The sequence below is a fragment of the Rhamphochromis longiceps genome, linkage group LG12 (genome assembly GCF_057381845.1).
Source record: "Rhamphochromis longiceps isolate RC_006_pf linkage group LG12, R_longiceps_female_GT1.1, whole genome shotgun sequence".
Taxonomy (NCBI): Eukaryota; Metazoa; Chordata; class Actinopteri; order Cichliformes; family Cichlidae; genus Rhamphochromis; species Rhamphochromis longiceps.
This window is the reverse complement of record NC_140568.1, coordinates 42,239,821-42,256,162: the sequence shown is the minus strand read 5'-3', so window position 1 is coordinate 42,256,162 and position 16,342 is coordinate 42,239,821. Positions and strand designations below refer to the sequence as shown.

The 16,342-nt window shown below is 44.2% G+C and overlaps 1 protein-coding gene across 1 annotated transcript; it reads left to right on the top strand.

Annotated features, from left to right (window-relative positions):
* The first annotated feature begins 735 nt into the window (after positions 1-735).
* Positions 736-16,328, top strand: paqr3a (progestin and adipoQ receptor family member IIIa). Its single transcript, XM_085426445.1, has 8 exons — positions 736-893; positions 1,712-1,943; positions 2,683-2,845; positions 3,706-3,861; positions 12,812-13,009; positions 13,583-13,673; positions 13,839-14,021; positions 14,750-16,328. Exons 1-7 carry the CDS (start codon positions 833-835, stop codon positions 13,979-13,981), a joined length of 1,044 nt encoding a protein of 347 aa, XP_085282571.1. The 5' UTR covers positions 736-832; the 3' UTR covers positions 13,982-14,021; positions 14,750-16,328.
* Positions 16,329-16,342: the final 14 nt, after the last annotated feature.

Sequence of the window (16,342 nt, the reverse complement as noted above, 5' to 3'; positions counted from 1 at the left end):
GGACTTTTTGCTGCATCTCCCCTCATATGATGTCCCATTTTTCTTCTGAGTAAAGTAAATATGAAAAACCACACAATGTGCATTTGAATATTTAAAAAATGTTCTTCTTATTAATTTAGGTTGTTGCTCTGAATATATTCTTACGTTTAAAAATATTTCTCTTTGTTTCAGTAAACTGATTTTTCCCCACTGTTTTAAAATTTCAAAGATAACCATATTGTGAATATTTTCTTTATCATAACAATGAAATCTGAGGTGATTACATATCTGAATGTCATGTAATACTATCCATCAGCAATCACCATCAACATAAATGAAACTGATTAGTGAGACAAATAATTCTCCAATACGTGTTTATTGCGGTTTAGGATTGAATCATCATCAGAGACTGGCGTCCCTGAGTAATTATGGGTGGCACGGTGCATCTCCGGGATCAGTTGAACCAGGTAAAATCCATTAAGGGTGCTAGACACGATTCCTAAAACCCAAACCGAAAACAAAGCCGTTTATATTTACGGTAAGAACTATTATTACTCATGAAATGAAGCTTTCACGTGAATAGAGTCCCATATGGGATTTTGAGAGAGCTCATTAATGCAGAAAAACAAAGGTTATTTAAATTATTAAATAAAGAATCTTCTAAGGATATTAGCGATAATAGTAAATACTGCGTTATTTATTTATTTTAACTCAGGCAGACGTTGGCCACGTTGGAAGGGTCCATTAGTGATGACGTCTGTGTGATTCGGAAGATGTTGTAGCTAAAACTTCAGAAATATTACGCGTTGTGTTTGTTTGTTTTTTTAAAGTTAATATCAACACGTGTTTACAAATGCGTAGTACATATTATAAGCCCCAGAATGGCACAAACTGCAAATATGCCAAATTAAAAGGTGAGTTTTTTTGTTAATATATCTTTCCCCCTTTTTTATAGCTCATTGTTGTTAGCTTAGCCCTATAAGAGCCACGCTATAATTAGCCACTAGTTACCAGACCGCTTTGGAAATGTCGCTATTTTAACGTCGTCTTGGTTAACTACGGCATACTCTACATCAAAAGCATAATTTTACCTTTGGTTTTGTTCAGGTGGTTTTTCAGGTACAATCGGCTCGTAAAGAATGTATCAAGGAAGTACGCTGTGTTTAAAAAAATCTAATTTTGTATTTGGTGATACCGTGCTCGCCACAGACTTCTACAGTGTTACATTAGCTGTAAAATTAACGCTACAACACAGTTTATTGGCAGAATTTGACTGTAAATGGAATCTTGTATAAATATACAAACTTTATTGATAATTTGGAACATGGTCGCGAGCTTGGATCTAAGCTTGGACCGTGATTTGTATAAATGTTTGTTAGCACTTAAGCACCTAAAATCGCCACATTAGTGAACGGAGTTTGGTAGAACGTAACGGATAATCTGGAAAGTTAGCTTCGGTAACATGAGATTACATGGAAGACAAGCCAGTGGGTGCAAGTAATGATAGCTTCTGATAATAGCTCCACACAGATGTAGGAGAATCAGCTTTCACTTGATGTTTTGCTGTCTTCTTTACTCGTTCAGCTCCTACACAGACCACTTTGATTTCTTCTCCACTCGAATTACAAACTCAGATGCCCGGACAACAAAACAAATATCGCTTAATGCTATGTTTTATTAAAAGAGTTCTGCCTCTATTGAATCTGATCTTGATCTGACTTGCTGGTTTCAGGTTCGGGTCAGATTAAACCAGACCCTGCTGGCTCAGACATGCCTCAGAAACCACAGAAGAGCTCTCAGACTGCACACTACATCGAGCTGGGAAGTTATCAGTACTGGCCTGTACTGGTGCCCAGAGGTATCAGGCTGTACACATACGAGCAGATCCCCCCGTTTCTGAGGGAGAACCCCTACATCACAGATGGATACAGGGCATACTTGCCCTCCAGGCTGTGCATCAAAAGGTGAGAAGGACCCTTTAACCTGAAATCAGAATTTTCATCTTCAACACCACAACACAGTCACTCCACTAAAGTCAAGCAGTGCCTACTTTTTGAACACCTCAGAAAATTACTTGCGCACTAGGAATCACAGTTAGAAGAAGAGCCAAGTAAAAGAGGAGACTTAACCTATCCCACATGTTGATATGAGCCTTGAAAGTGTTCCACAATTCAGCTTTTGAAGCTTTCTTCAGTGAAAGCAGGTTAAACATGCAGACTGCCAGTGTTTTTCTCTTTTTTATGTCAGCTGTTGAAACTATGATGCATTCCATTATATTAATATTTAAAGCCGACTATAAGGAAGATAAAAAGATTCTGAACAGGTCACATTACAGATTTGATTGTTGTGGAGCTGCTGTATGATGATGTCATTGTGTCTTGGTGTAACGTGCTGTAATGGTACTCTGTGATTCCCACGCCTCGCTGCAGAGGCTGATTGATTTTGCTTCCTGACATTTGTTGTAGGGTCAATGCCAATAAAGATTTTAAGGGAGTTGGGCAACTCGTGTTGCTCTCTAGTTCTAGTTTCAGTGGTTAATGGAAACGGTGAATCCAGACTGTTTATTGATTGGGAGGTAATAGATGCTTGTCAGACATTTATGTCGGGGTGTATAATTGTTCAGAGTTTTGGTTCATACCTCTGGTTTTCTTTAGAGGGAACTGACTGTGTGACTATTTTAAAGCTTGTAAATGACCTTTGCAGCCTCTTCATCCTGTCCAATGAGACGGTGAACATCTGGAGCCATCTCCTGGGCTTCCTCCTCTTCTTCTGTCTTGGGGTGTACAACATGGCCTCGGTGCTGCCGGCTGTTGGCGCCTCCAGAGAGGATTATGTCATCTACTCCATTGGACTCTTCTGCTTTCAGGTACAATGCTGCTATTGTCTTCTGCTTAGACATCATCTCACATTGCTTTTATATAGAATAAACTCATCAGAGATATTTCAGTTCTCCTGAGCTGTGGTTAGATTGAAGTTGGCAATTACACTGCTCATGCACTAATAAATCTCAGTATATTTGAGTATTGAAGAAGGCAAATATAGGCCTCTCTAGATTTGGCTATTCCAGGTGTTAATGAACCTGTTGGATCACTTTGTACACTCATCATCACCTATAAATGTAGCCCTTAAAATATCCAGACATGCCTGTACAAGTAGGTGAGCCCAGAGTTGAGCTTTTTCCATTGTTTCAGTGGATTCAGAAAATAAAGAGCAGGGTTAGTGCAGTTACTGACGGGCGGGATAGCGATTGTAGTTTGACACAATGTGAACTTTTTACCTTTTCAATGTGGTTACATGTCATAACACCAAGTATTATGTTCAACATCATAATCACTAGTGTGATTAAAACACCACGTTTATTGCTTACTCTCAAACCTGGTGTGGAAAAGTTCTTTTATTTCTTTTAAACAGTTAGATTTAAGATTCAAGTATTAATTTATTTTATATAATAAATATGTCTGGGGCTTGACATTATTGGTATTCATTAATTATATTGCCAGTTTGTGTTTTTGTTGCATCTCAAAACGTATTTAGCTGTCTTGTTTTGACCTCAGTGTCCCGCTTTCTGTTAGAAGCTCGTGTTCTGCTTTTTCTTCTTGGTCTGTGGACGTAAACGTGTTTTATAAATAAAGTTATTTTCATTATTAAATAAATTTGAATCTAGCGTAAATCCATTCTGTGCCGAGCTTCTTTGCAATGCCCGACTGTGTGTTTTGCTGTCCTCAGCTGTGTATGCTGTGCTCGGTGGGTTACCACCTGTTCTGCTGCCATCGCTCAGAGAAGACCAGCCGCCGCTGGATGGCGCTGGATTACGCCGGTGTTTCCATCGGCATCCTGGGCTGCTACGTCCCCGGAGTCTTCTACACCTTCTACTGTAATAACGTAAGCTCACCTGAAGCCTTTCATATAAACTGCTCTCTCTTAGACGGAGTTTAAAAGTGACGATTTCAAATCAAATCACTTTTATTGTCACATCACATGTGCAGGTACATTGGTACAGCACATGTGAGTGAAATTCTTGTGTGCGAGCTTCACAAGCAACAGAGTTGTGCAAAATACAATAATGTAAACAAGCAAAATACAAGAATGGCTACATCTGAAACTAATAAATATATGTACAATATATAATAGTATATGCATTTCTGGATGTGTATACTAAATATTTTTCTACGTGTGTGTGTGTGTGTGTGTGTGTGTGTGTGTGTGTGTACACATATTTTACAAATTAAATAGAGTAAACAATAAGTAGAATATTTAAAATAAATAAAATAAAATATACAGAGTGAGACATGTGCAAAACAGTGGCATTACTGTACAGTATGTAGTGCATAATGTTAAAGTTCCAGTAGTGAAGCTGAGGTGTCTATGACGTGTTCAGCAGTCTGATGGCCTGATGGAAAAAGCTGTCTCTCAGTCTGCTGGTACGGGACCGGATGCTGCAGAACCTCCTTCCTGATGGAAGTAGTCTGAACAGTTTATGGCTGGGGTGACTGGAGTCCTTGATGATCCTCCCCGCTTTCCTCAGGCACCGCTTCCTGTAGATGTCTTGGAGGGAGGGAAGCTCACCTCCAATTATCTGTTCAGAGCACCGCACTACTCGCTGGAGAGCTTTGCAGTTGTAGGCGGTGCTGTTGCCATACCAGGTGGTGATGCATCCAGTGAGGATGCTCTCAATGGCACAGCGATAGAAGGTCCTGAGGATGCGGGGGCTCATGCCGAATCTTTTCAGTCTCCTGAGAAAGAAGAGGCGCTGCTGCGCCTTCTTCACTGTTTTGTTTATGTGTACTGACCACGTAAGATCCTCAGCCAGGTGTACGCCAAGGAACCGGAAGCTGCTCACTCTCTCCACAGCAGCGCCGCTGATGGTGATGGGGGTGTGTACTTCTCTGCACCTCCGGAAGTCCACTATCAACTCCTTTGTCTTTGCGACGTTGAGGGTGAGATGGTTGTCTTGACACCAGTGGATCAGGGCGCTGACCTCCTCCCTGTAAGCCGTCTCATCACCGTTGGTGATAAGACCCACCACTGTAGTGTCGTCCGCAAACTTCACAATGATGTTGGAGCTGTTAGTGGCTGTGCAGTCGTAGGTGTAGAGTGAGTACAGGAGAGGGCTCAGTACACACCCCTGTGGAGCACCAGTGTTCAGTGTGACGGGGGATGAGGTGATGCTGCCCAGTCTGACCACCTGGCGTCTGTCAGACAGGAAGCTAAGGATCCAGCTGCAGAGGGAGCTGCTCAGTCCTAGATCCTGCAGTTTCCTGTCCAGCTTCGAGGGAACGATGGTATTGAATGCTGAGCTGTAATCTACAAACAGCATCCTCACATACGTGTCTCTCTTCTCCAGGTGTGACAGGGCAGTGTGTAGTGTCAGGGCTATGGCATCATCAGTGGACCTGTTGTGGCGGTATGCGAACTGTAGAGGGTCCAGTGAGTCGGGTAGTGCAGAGCAGATGAAGTCCCTGACCAGCTTCTCGAAGCATTTGCTTACGATGGGGGTCAGGGCTACAGGTCGCCAGTCGTTCAATGAGGAGATGGTGGAGGATTTGGGTACAGGGACGATGGTGGCCATTTTGAAGCAGGCTGGGACTACAGACAGAGAGAGGGAAAGGTTGAAGATGTGCGTGAACACTCCAGCCAGCTGAGCCGCGCATGACCTGAGGACGCGGCCGGGAATCCCGTCCGGACCAGTAGCTTTGCGTGCGTTCACCTTCCTGAAGCACCTCCGCACATCCTCCTCAGACACAGTGTGCGCACTGACGTCATCCGCGGTGCGCACACTGTCCGGTCTCATGGTGTTCGCTGTGTCGAATCTAGCGTAGAATACGTTTAGATCCTCACACAGAGAGGCCGTGGTCTGCGGTGTGCTGGGTTTCCCTCTAAAGTCTGTGATCGTGTTTAGTCCCTGCCACATACTCCGAGGGTTGTCAAACTGTTGCTCCACCCTGTCCCTGTACTCACGTTTGGCTGCTTTGATCGTCTTCCGGAGTTGGTAATGTGCGTGTTTGTAGTCCGATGTGTTCGCGGAGGCAAAGGCGGTGCTCCGTGCCGCCAGTGCCGCGCGAACATCTCCGTTAATCCAGGGTTTTTGATTTGGGAAGGATTTAACTGTTCTGGATGGGACGACATCTTCCACGCATTTCCTGATAAATCCACAGACTGAGTCTGTGTATTCATCAATGTCTCTGCCGGCCACGTGAAACATTTCCCAGTCCGCGTGATCAAAACAGTCCCGCAGCGCAGACTCCGATTGGTCCGTCCAACAGTGCACCGCCCTCCGGGTTGGAGCTTCCTGTTTCAGCTTCTGCCTGTAGGCGGGCAGGAGCAGGATGGAGCGGTGATCTGATTGGCCGAATGGGGCGCGGGGGAGGGCTTTGTACGCATCCCGGAAAGAGGTGTAGCAGTGGTCGAGTAGCCGATCTCCACGAGTGTTAAAATGGATGTGTTGGTGGAGTTTGGGTGAGACTTTCTTCAGGTTTCCCTTATTAAAGTCTCCGGCTGTGATAAACGCCGCCTCTGGGTGTGCGGTTTCCTCACTGCTGATCGCGCTGTACAGTTCCCTGAGTGCTCGGTCAGTGTCGGCTTGTGGGGGAATGTAAACAGCCGTAATAATCACTGCTGTAAATTCCCTCGGTAGCCAGAATGGCCGGCACTTAATCATCAGGTACTCCAGGTCCGGTGAGCAGAAGGATTTGACCGGGTGCACGTTCGCATAATCACACCAGCTGTTGTTGATCATGAAACACACACCACCGCCTCTGCTTTTCCCAGTAAGATCCTGTGACCTGTCCGCGCGATGCACGGAGAACCCCGGCAGTTGTATTGCGGAGTCCGGTACTTTGTCCGATAGCCAGGTTTCTGTGAGGCAGATCACACAGCAGTCCCGCATCTCTCGCTGGAATGAGATCCGTGCCCGAAGCTCGCACAGCTTGTTCTCCAGAGACTGCACATTAGCCAGTAATAAACTGGGTAACGGTGGTCTGTAAGTGCGCCGTCTCAGTCGAACCAGAACGCAAGATCTTCTCCCTCTGCGTCGGCGTTTGCGGCCTCCAGGGCCAGAGAACAAAGGCGTCTCAGGTGAGATGAATGGGGGGTCTGCAAACGGAGCGTCCGTGTTGCAAAACTTGAACTCCGGAAAGTTATAAGAAAGACCGTCTTTTATGTCCAGTAAGGTTTGTCGGTCGTACACAAGGAGACATGTGCTACTCGCGAAAAAATGAAGGAAAAGTAAAATTAAACACAGAAAAAAGCTGTTGCTTGGGGGAGCTCGCGACAAGGCTGCCATACTCGGCGCCATCTTGATAATAGATTCACTGATTGATTCACTGCGCCGAGTGTTGTCGAGAAGCCTTGTTGCTATGTTTTGTACCATCTGCAGACTCCAAACTATAGACAGGTTCATTGTTTGGAAGTATTTGTAATCTGCACATAACAAGACTGTACTAGCCTTTTGACATACTGGTTGAAGTTTCCATGTTGATAGAAAGTAACGTCCAGGTTTCTGGCACATTGCTTTACGTAGGCTGTTAGTCATCCACGCTGAACAGTGATACTGAAATATGATCAGAGACTGTGGATTATTCTGAGGGCAGTTATTTGGAGTTCCAGTGCTCTGGGCCTGTATGTAGATTTTTGTTTTTTCTGGACTGGACGAGACATAAAACTGGCAGTAAGCGACGTAACAATGCGAGAGTCACGTGTTTAAACTTGCAGATTACATAACCAGGGATGGTACACGGACTGGTTCTTAGATAGCATTTTCATACTCCAAGTACTCAAAGCACTTTATACAAGTTTGCCTCTTTCACACACACAAGCACTTGTTATTAGCCCTTTTCTACTAAAGTGCTTTCTATCTAACATTCAGAGGGCAGTAGAGGTAAACTAGAGGAAATGGATACAACAACGGGGTTTTTTTCCTTTCTAATGATGAAGATCTTTGCCATGGCCACATAACATCCAAGGCCAGAAACCTTCCTGTTTGAATACTTTTACTACCATATTAGCATTTCTTTGTTATGCAGACAAACTGTTGAACTTGCAGAGATGAAGCTCTATCAGGAAAATGCGAAGCTGAACGTCCTCATGCTGGTAGAAACATCGTGGGCTACACGCGGTCTTTCAAAATAGGAAGAGTAAGATGTCCTGAGTTTGCACTCAGTGCCTAGTGTTATTCATTAGCTCATGCAAAGCTATTCCTCTGCTGTGGTTTTATCTAAAACCACGCTGTTGTTGCCTTTCTAACCCTGTTGCATTAGAGCAGTAAAAAGCTCGTGCACGTTGCCCATCTCCTCATCCCTCGAGGTTTTGCTGTTGTGATGGATTTAAGCTCACTCTTTCCAGAAACAGGTCTCCGTGTGACCCAGACTTACTCGGCTCAGCACTATCTTTTACTCTGACTTTTCTGATGCGACTTTACAAAAGATGCTGCGTCACAGTTTACTGCTGCCAGCACATTTTTCCAAACAAAAAGCAAAAAAGATCAAAGACATAAAAACTAATCGGCTTTAAATTCATAAGCAAGGTCAGAGGTAAACATCCTCGCCACATTATTCACTCTGAATCCTTATCTCTTAACGCTGAGCACCACGTCGCCCTCTGGAGCTGAATCCGTTTAAATCCTTTAAAAAGTGCTAAATGTGAGAAGCTGCCCTGCAGTCCTCTGTGACTCAGCAATGCTGTGCTTCGCTTGTATTGTAAACTGCTTATTATTTACCCTCGTGAGTAGAGTTCAAAGTGGCGGAGGACAGGCAGAGCAGGCAGACTGCTTCTCTGTCTTAAATCCTGTGTCCTTGTACTCATCACTTCAGCCTTTTATGTGCTGCTCTCATGAGCCTTCTTCAGTCTCAAGAAAGAGTCAGGCTGCTGGAAGCCTAACCTTCATTTTGTCCAGTCTTTTTATAGTTTTGCCTTCAGAAATGATAATTACATGTATTTTTTTTTAGTATTTTATTTTACCAGGCAGAAGTGATGTTGGTTCAGCATAAAATAGATGTGTAAGTGTTTTTGTAGGGTTAAAAAAAAAAATGTTTCCGCTCACATACCTGGATGATCGGACTGAATTCAGAAGTTTACAAACCACATCTGTATTCATGTCTGCAGAAAAACAGGCTTTATATTATCTGGAACAATGTCGGTGACAGCTCCGAGTCCATCTCCTTATCAGAAACTTTCTCACAGTCAAACATTCTTCCTCCGTCTGGGTCACATCCTGTGCACTTTTACCGTTTCTCTCAGAAGAGATACCCAGTCCCTAAATGCCTCTTTAATGCGTTTAGCACCATGTTGGAGTTAATTAAATGCACCCAACTGCACGATCCACTTGAGATGAAGTCTGTCTGATCCAGTTGAAGCTGTAGCTCCGGTAGCTTTTGCAGTAGTTTCTCCTGACATTTCGTGCAGTTACAGTAATGTTTGGGTAACACAAAACCCTGATGCAAACTTGGCTGTCGATCGGGTCATACCATTGGGGAGCCACTGGTCTAATTAGTCCCTCTGCCTATTTTCTTATCATATTCAGAGTTATGATGAGGAACTGAGAGGTCACCAGGCCATCACGGGTCATGACATGTAAGGTGTTGGGGAAAGCTGGAAAGACCGTAAGAAGGCAGAAGGATCATGAAAGTTAGAATGATGCCTTGTTTATGGACATATTGGTTGTGTTGCACGTCAGTGGTGACATCACCACGAGACTCGTTGCAATCGCCACTCTCACCAAACCTCTGCATGAGTGCTGGTTTAGGAGGAGAACCAGTCACACCACATTACAAAAATAAAGAAGTGTGGCTCAGTTGGAGAGGCACTCCTGCAGCTCTGATGTCACTCTTGGTGTGTGCTGCCATTCACAGGGGTGGAAATGGGCCCTGAGAGTGAAGCTGTGAAAGCTTTGTTAGGTTGCACTTTAGTTGTTCTTCAAAAGGTTACTTTGTTACTCACTGGAGAAAATAATTGGTTACATTACTCTGCCACATGTTTCAGATGTGCATATTCACACAATAACCAATTATGAACGACTACCTATCCTCACAAGGACACACAAGATCTTTCATTAGTGCCTAAATATGAACGCAAAGATGGGCAACCAGGTCAAAGAAGACTTAAATGATTTTACAGAAACTACACTGATTGCTCGTACCTGCTCCTGTTACCTGAGGCAGATCAGGCTCTGGATGCTTTGCTGGGGTCAGCATTTAGCATTAATCTGGGTACTTCATTAGCTTTATGTGCTAGTGCTGCCTGTGCAGATGCTTGGCCTGTGTTGCGTTACCTGTAGTAGTTTGGACTCATTTTCCTGCCCTTTACATCAATAAAAATCAAAGTAATTATAAGTGAAATGAGTGCAGACCACCTCCTCCTTGAGTCAGCTGATTGTAGTGCGAGTGCACACAAGAGGAAAAACATTTTTGGCATTGTTTTCTACTGTCTTACGCCCCCTCACTGGTAATATAAAATTAATTGATGATAATCCTAATAGCTGGCAGTACAACACCGCTGAAAGGGAGGACACGGTTGACGCGAACTGAATTATGGTGAAGCTTAAATTCAAGATGTTTTAAAGTTGACCTGAAATAACCACAGTGGTGTTTTCACGTATGTGATCGAGTAGCTCTACCTCAGAAGCCCACCTCAGACTGCTCGCTGCAGTCGTGTGTGTGCACTGAGCATCGGTTTAACATCGAAGCACAGTCCTCCCCGGAGACTTCTCAGCTCAACATCCTCAGCCTGAGAAGCAGTAATTGAATAAAGCTGAAGTGGGCCCTGCAGTCTGGCTGTGCTGATTGACTCATTGTTCCCGGTGAATAAGCAACACGACACCTTCGCCGCGCTCGCCGTTTGGAAAACAGCCTCTGATGACACAAGCCAGTTCCTTATTCCAGCCGCCCACCACCACCATGTCCCTTTTTTTTCTGTCCTATTTTATTTTATTTATTTTTTTGAACTCCTGAAGTGTTGGCCGTGCTCCTCACTGTTCGCTTTCCCCCGCATATTGGAAGCGCCGGGTTATTTTGCCCCCAGAACGTAGCTGAAATCTGCTCCAGCCCAAACCAGATGGCCGCGTTCACGGAGCGGTCCGTCACTCCTGTTCCCCACCATATGACGTTCGCAAGTCCGGGAGCCGTCTAAGCGAAGGTCCCCCTCCTCCTCCTCCACCTCCCTCCCCCTCGTCCTTGCCAAGACTGGGGCTGTGCTTCTGGGTGGCTCCTCTCCCGTGGCACGCCAAGTCCCCAAAGAAAAACAGATTTTTTATATTTAGCCAGTCAAACTCTTGTCTCGTCAAGAGTGTTTTAGAGATGCAGATTTGGAGGAGAGAACACTGAGTCTGCGAGGAGAGGAGCTTAAAAAATTTGGCTGAAGCAGAGCGGGGCCTTGTTCCTGGTGCAAATTTATTCACTGTGAAATTCAGCAGGACTCGTCACATGAGGACGTGTGACTGGACGAAGGCCTACATCCACACAAACGGACAGAAGGGACCGAGACGAGGCTGCCCAGACTTTAAACACTTACTTATAGAAGTTTAAATACCAACTGCAGACAGATTAGCATTATAGTTGTGATAACAGCAGATGAAACAGTGGGAGACTTTTAACTGATTTTTTTTTTAATTGTACTGCAGTACAGTAATATATAAACCCTGAGTTATTGTCCTATAGTTGTTCAGACATCAGAAAAAAGAAGCTGTGTGCACCACGTTTGAGGAAACTTTATTTCTGACTTTGCAGAAACACGATGAGGTGGTTTCATTTTTATCATGCTGTGTTGTCAGTTTGACCAAATTGACAGTTTCAGTTTTGCATGTACACTAAATTATTTCAGGGTTTTCCCCCCATTGGGAACTAAATCTCTGAGGAGATTGTTTGAGTGCCCCCTCCAGCTTTGGTTCAGGAGTGAGGGAACAAGTGAATAGGAGATTACCGGATGTGTTTTTGCAGCAGTGTGGATGCTGTAGCGGTGTGTTGTGGTGAGTTTCCCACTCAGTCTACGTTCCTACTCTCACCTATAGCCATGAGCTGTGGGGAGTACCTGTAAACAGCAGCAGAAATGAGCTTCCTACAACCCAGACCCAACCCATAAACAGCAGAGCAAGGAAGGATGAATGAATGGACTGCCTTTTTTTTCTCATAAAGTTTGAGTCTCAACCTTATTTGTACTAAATTAAAATAACAACTATTACCACTACTATTACTACTTTGAACCTCAGAATCTCCAAAAGCGATGTGATAACTGCCAATTCAGCTGTATCAGCTACCAGTGATCTGCTTGATAACATCAAGGATTTCACCCTTTCACAGCCTGTAACCTGTTCTTCTTTGTGGCCTTCAAATCTGAAAGAAGAAAAGCATAGCAGATCAGCGTTAAATAAAGCTGATTGAATGATGAGAAAGCTGCGCGTGTAAGAGGGTCTGCTGAGGGAAGCATCAGCTGAGTTTGCAGTGAGCTTCAGCTCGTTTGTGGTTCGGTCATAGTAAATAAAGCTCTAAAATAACACAGTGTTCGTCCTGCTCATCACCAAACAGCAGGAAGCTTTCAGCAGCTGAAGAACTTTCCTCAGGACTCCATGAGACAGATAATCTTCAAACGAATGAAACTGTTTGCAAACAGGTCCCTCACATCAGCCCAGGGGCCGTTTCGCTTGCTTCAGCTCCCTGCGAGTTTAAAAATCGCCTGCCTGGTTTTCTTTTCTGCTTCTGAAACCGACTGAGTTTCTTTTAAGTCTTGGGACCATCGGATACCTCCAGCATGCGAAGGACATCTTGGAAAAAAAAGCTCAATCCGCCATGAAGGGAGTTTACTGTGTAGCTGGTGTGACTGAACTCTCGTCTTCCTGTCTGTGCAGTACTGGCGGCAGGTGTACCTGGTGACGGTCCTCGCCATGATCCTGGCTGTGTTCTTCGCTCAGATCCACCCTCATTATCTCAGCAAGCAGTGGAAGCAGCTGCGCTCGATCATCTTCTGCTCGGTGACCGGGTACGGCCTCATCCCCACCGTCCACTGGATCTGCCTCACGGGAGGTTTCTCCTCTGAACTCGTCCAGGTGAGCGTGCTCAGTGTGGTCCCCGTAACCAATGTTCACTGCTGTGATTCCTTTCTTTAAACAGACTTAAAACTAGCGATTTTGGCAATTTAATGAGGTCCGAAAGCAATGAGAAATAATTTTCCTGTAGACTTTACGACTGTCTGATTTCTTTTGCCAACCACAGTCGCCCCCTGCTGGTCATAAGAAGAAAAGAAATCCATGTTTAATGCACAGTGATCGGCTTTACTTTGCACAAAAAAATGTACTTCAGTCTGAAAAATCTCTTTAGATCAACTGATGATTATTAGAAAATGAACATTTTAACTCAGGAGTCTGTGGGACCGACTTTCAGGGCAAGCCTCAAGTGGCCATTAGAGGAACTGCAGTTTTAACGGCTGTTGAGGGTCCTCCTTGATTGATCCACTTTAAATGTGTTTTCCTGCTGCTGCAGTAACACAATCTGTTGGCTGGCTTTAAATGCTTTTCAGTGCTGTTAGGTCAGTCAGCAGTTCTTCCTGCACGTGCCGTTTTGTAACTGTGGGCCATTTTTGTCCACACGCTGGTCGAATCAATGTTTCTTCTTCCTTTCAGGCGTTTGTTCCTCGGGTCCTGGTGATGTACTTCATTGCAGCACTGGCTCTCATTTTCTATGTTTCCAAAGTTCCTGAGCGGTACTTCCCAGGTGAGATGACTGTTTTTATTTCTTCATTTCCTGTTTGATTCGTTGTTTTTTTCGTCCACTCATAGTTGGAAAATAACAGTAATCTAATACTGCAGAGAGAAACATTGAAAATGGGCCCGAATCTCATTAAAATCTGAAGCAAGCTGAGTGTTCCTGTCTCTGCAGGTCAGCTGAACTACCTGGGCTCCAGCCATCAGGTTTGGCACTTGCTGCTAGTGCTCATGTTTTACTGGTGGCACCAATCAACAGGCTTCATCATGGCGTACAGGCACAGTCAGCCGTGCCCCAACACCCCCCAACACGCCTAGATCGCTGCTCAGCACGCCAGGACTGCAGCTCCGATGAACCGTAAGCGACCTGTTCTGCTCAGTTTCAGCTCCATCGTTTTTATTTCTGGACTCCACTAGAGGAGCTTTGCATGACTCACAGTTCAAAGTAATTCTGGGCTTTGGTGTAGCCCCTCAGCTGTTTTTCCTCCTCTGCCTTTAAACTGACTTTATTCTGATTGGCTGCCCCTCATAACCACAAGGGTTCGACTGCAAGTGGTAGTCTAGTGGAGCGTCTGTGGTCACAGCCAGAGCTTTATGACTAAAATGACCTTAATGGTGACGGCCGTGTAAGCTTCAGTTTCTGATCCGCTCAACGATGCTTTGATTACAGAGGAGCTGTTTAACAGACTGCTGAGAAAACTTTGCCGACTGCAGAGAGTTGGGAGTTCACTCAGATGCAGACTGTGGCTCAATTTAAATAAATCAGAAAAAAGAAAATCTTTAATATTTAAGCAGATGTTTGGGGGTTAAAAGGCTTAAAGGAATCAAAGAATCAGCAGGTGGAAGACGAGGAGCAGCTGCTCTGTCAGGACATGAGGTCATTCCAGTTACAGAAAATAAGAATCTAAGCATGAACACTACTGTATATGAAGTGTCTTCTGTCTGTTTTGTCAAAACCTCACATCGAAGCCTGTTAGAATATGTCTAAAACCAATAAAATGAAACTGAACCTTTTCAGGTAACACAGGTGATTTTTGATGCTTTTAATTGGCTCTGTTCACAGCTGACGTGTTGTTTCCTCCTCAGGTCGTCTGCAGAGACTCTGTTCTGGTCTCGGTCCATCAGTTTCCTCACAGATGGACTCTCTAACCTGTGAGTCTCTGTGATGAGGGAGGAGGAATAAATCCAGCGTGTGACGTGACGTTTGAGTACTTCAAGCTAATAAGAAACAATACGGACCTCTGCGTCGGACTGACAGCTCACCTGAAATCACTCAGACTGTCACCTTTATAAACTCCTTGAGGACTTAATGTTTGTGTGTAAACCGCAGACAGCACTGAAGGAACGGGTTGGTAATGTTAGTTTTTCTGCCTGGAAATGAACCCGTGTCCAGCTGTTTTTAAAGGTTGAAAGCTGCTTCATCTGAGAGCAGATTCAGGCTTGTCCCTGAAAAAGGAAATTAACTAATGTCAGTATTATTATACTACGAGTAAACAGACTCAAGATTTCTGATATCTTCTTTAAAAACAGACTCTGAAGTCTTTGTTAGTGGAAATGATCAAAGCGTGGGGATGATGTTCAGACAGAACAAACCAAAGAGTTTTGTGAAACAAAGTGCGGACTCAGATGGTTTCATATAAATGTACCCGCTCTATTTCATACCTGAAGCTCCGTTGTTGTTTTTTTAAGCTGCTCACTTCCTGTTCAAACTGATGTTCATTTATATGTAAAGAATTTCACAGGATGCTTGAAGGGGAACTTTAAATATTTCAGTTATTTTATGTTGTTCGTCTTTCAGTGGTAACTCTGTGGGGTGAGGGTGGCTGTGGGGATGCTCGTAAAGTTTTATAACTGCGTCCCAGCCGAGAGCTGCAGGAATGAGTCCTAAAACCCAGGAAGTGGTTCAGTCTTCCACCTTCGTCCAGTTCAGTTCTGCATTTACTTCCACATAAAAGATGGGCGTAGCTTCCTGGCCCGCTGTCCTGACCTCAGTCTGGTCATAATGAATAAAATGTGACGTCAGGTTTGGGTCGTCGTAAAAAGACGTCCTAACAGGAAGTCAGCGATGGCCACTTGAGCTATAAGGAAACCTTCACCATCCCTGCAGCGCTATGAACATTGATTTGTTACTACAAACTGTTTTTTGAGCATTTGAACAATCAAACTTAAGTTCTAAAACCCTAAAACATCAGATTTTGTAACTAAGCTGGGACAGTTTTTAGATTCACGTGATTTAAACATTTCACATGAACTGCATTAATATTTCTGTGTAGCGTGTGGCTCTTAATATCGACTGTAAACTCTGATCACGTTACAACAGAACTTTTATGACAAGCAAACTTCATTTTTGAAAATGTATTTTTTCTCTTCAGCTTTTTAAGGACATGTTTTTCCAGCTCGTTTAGGGTGATGTGCAATGTTTTCATGGCTCTCCAGTGCAGCGCCTCTCTGCTGTCTCACTCTGGAACGGAAAGCCGGATGTTTTCTGTGTGACCGTTTAATGTTTCTAATGTTGAAAAGGGGGAAATGTTCTCCGGTTTGTGGTTCTGTATTTAAATTATTAAGAAGGAGTTTCTTTTTGTCTTAACAGACTCATTTTGTAGGAGTGGACAGTTTTATATGTTGACTTTTCATACCTGAGGTCAGACTCTAAATAAAAGTAACCATGTGCTGTTTCCA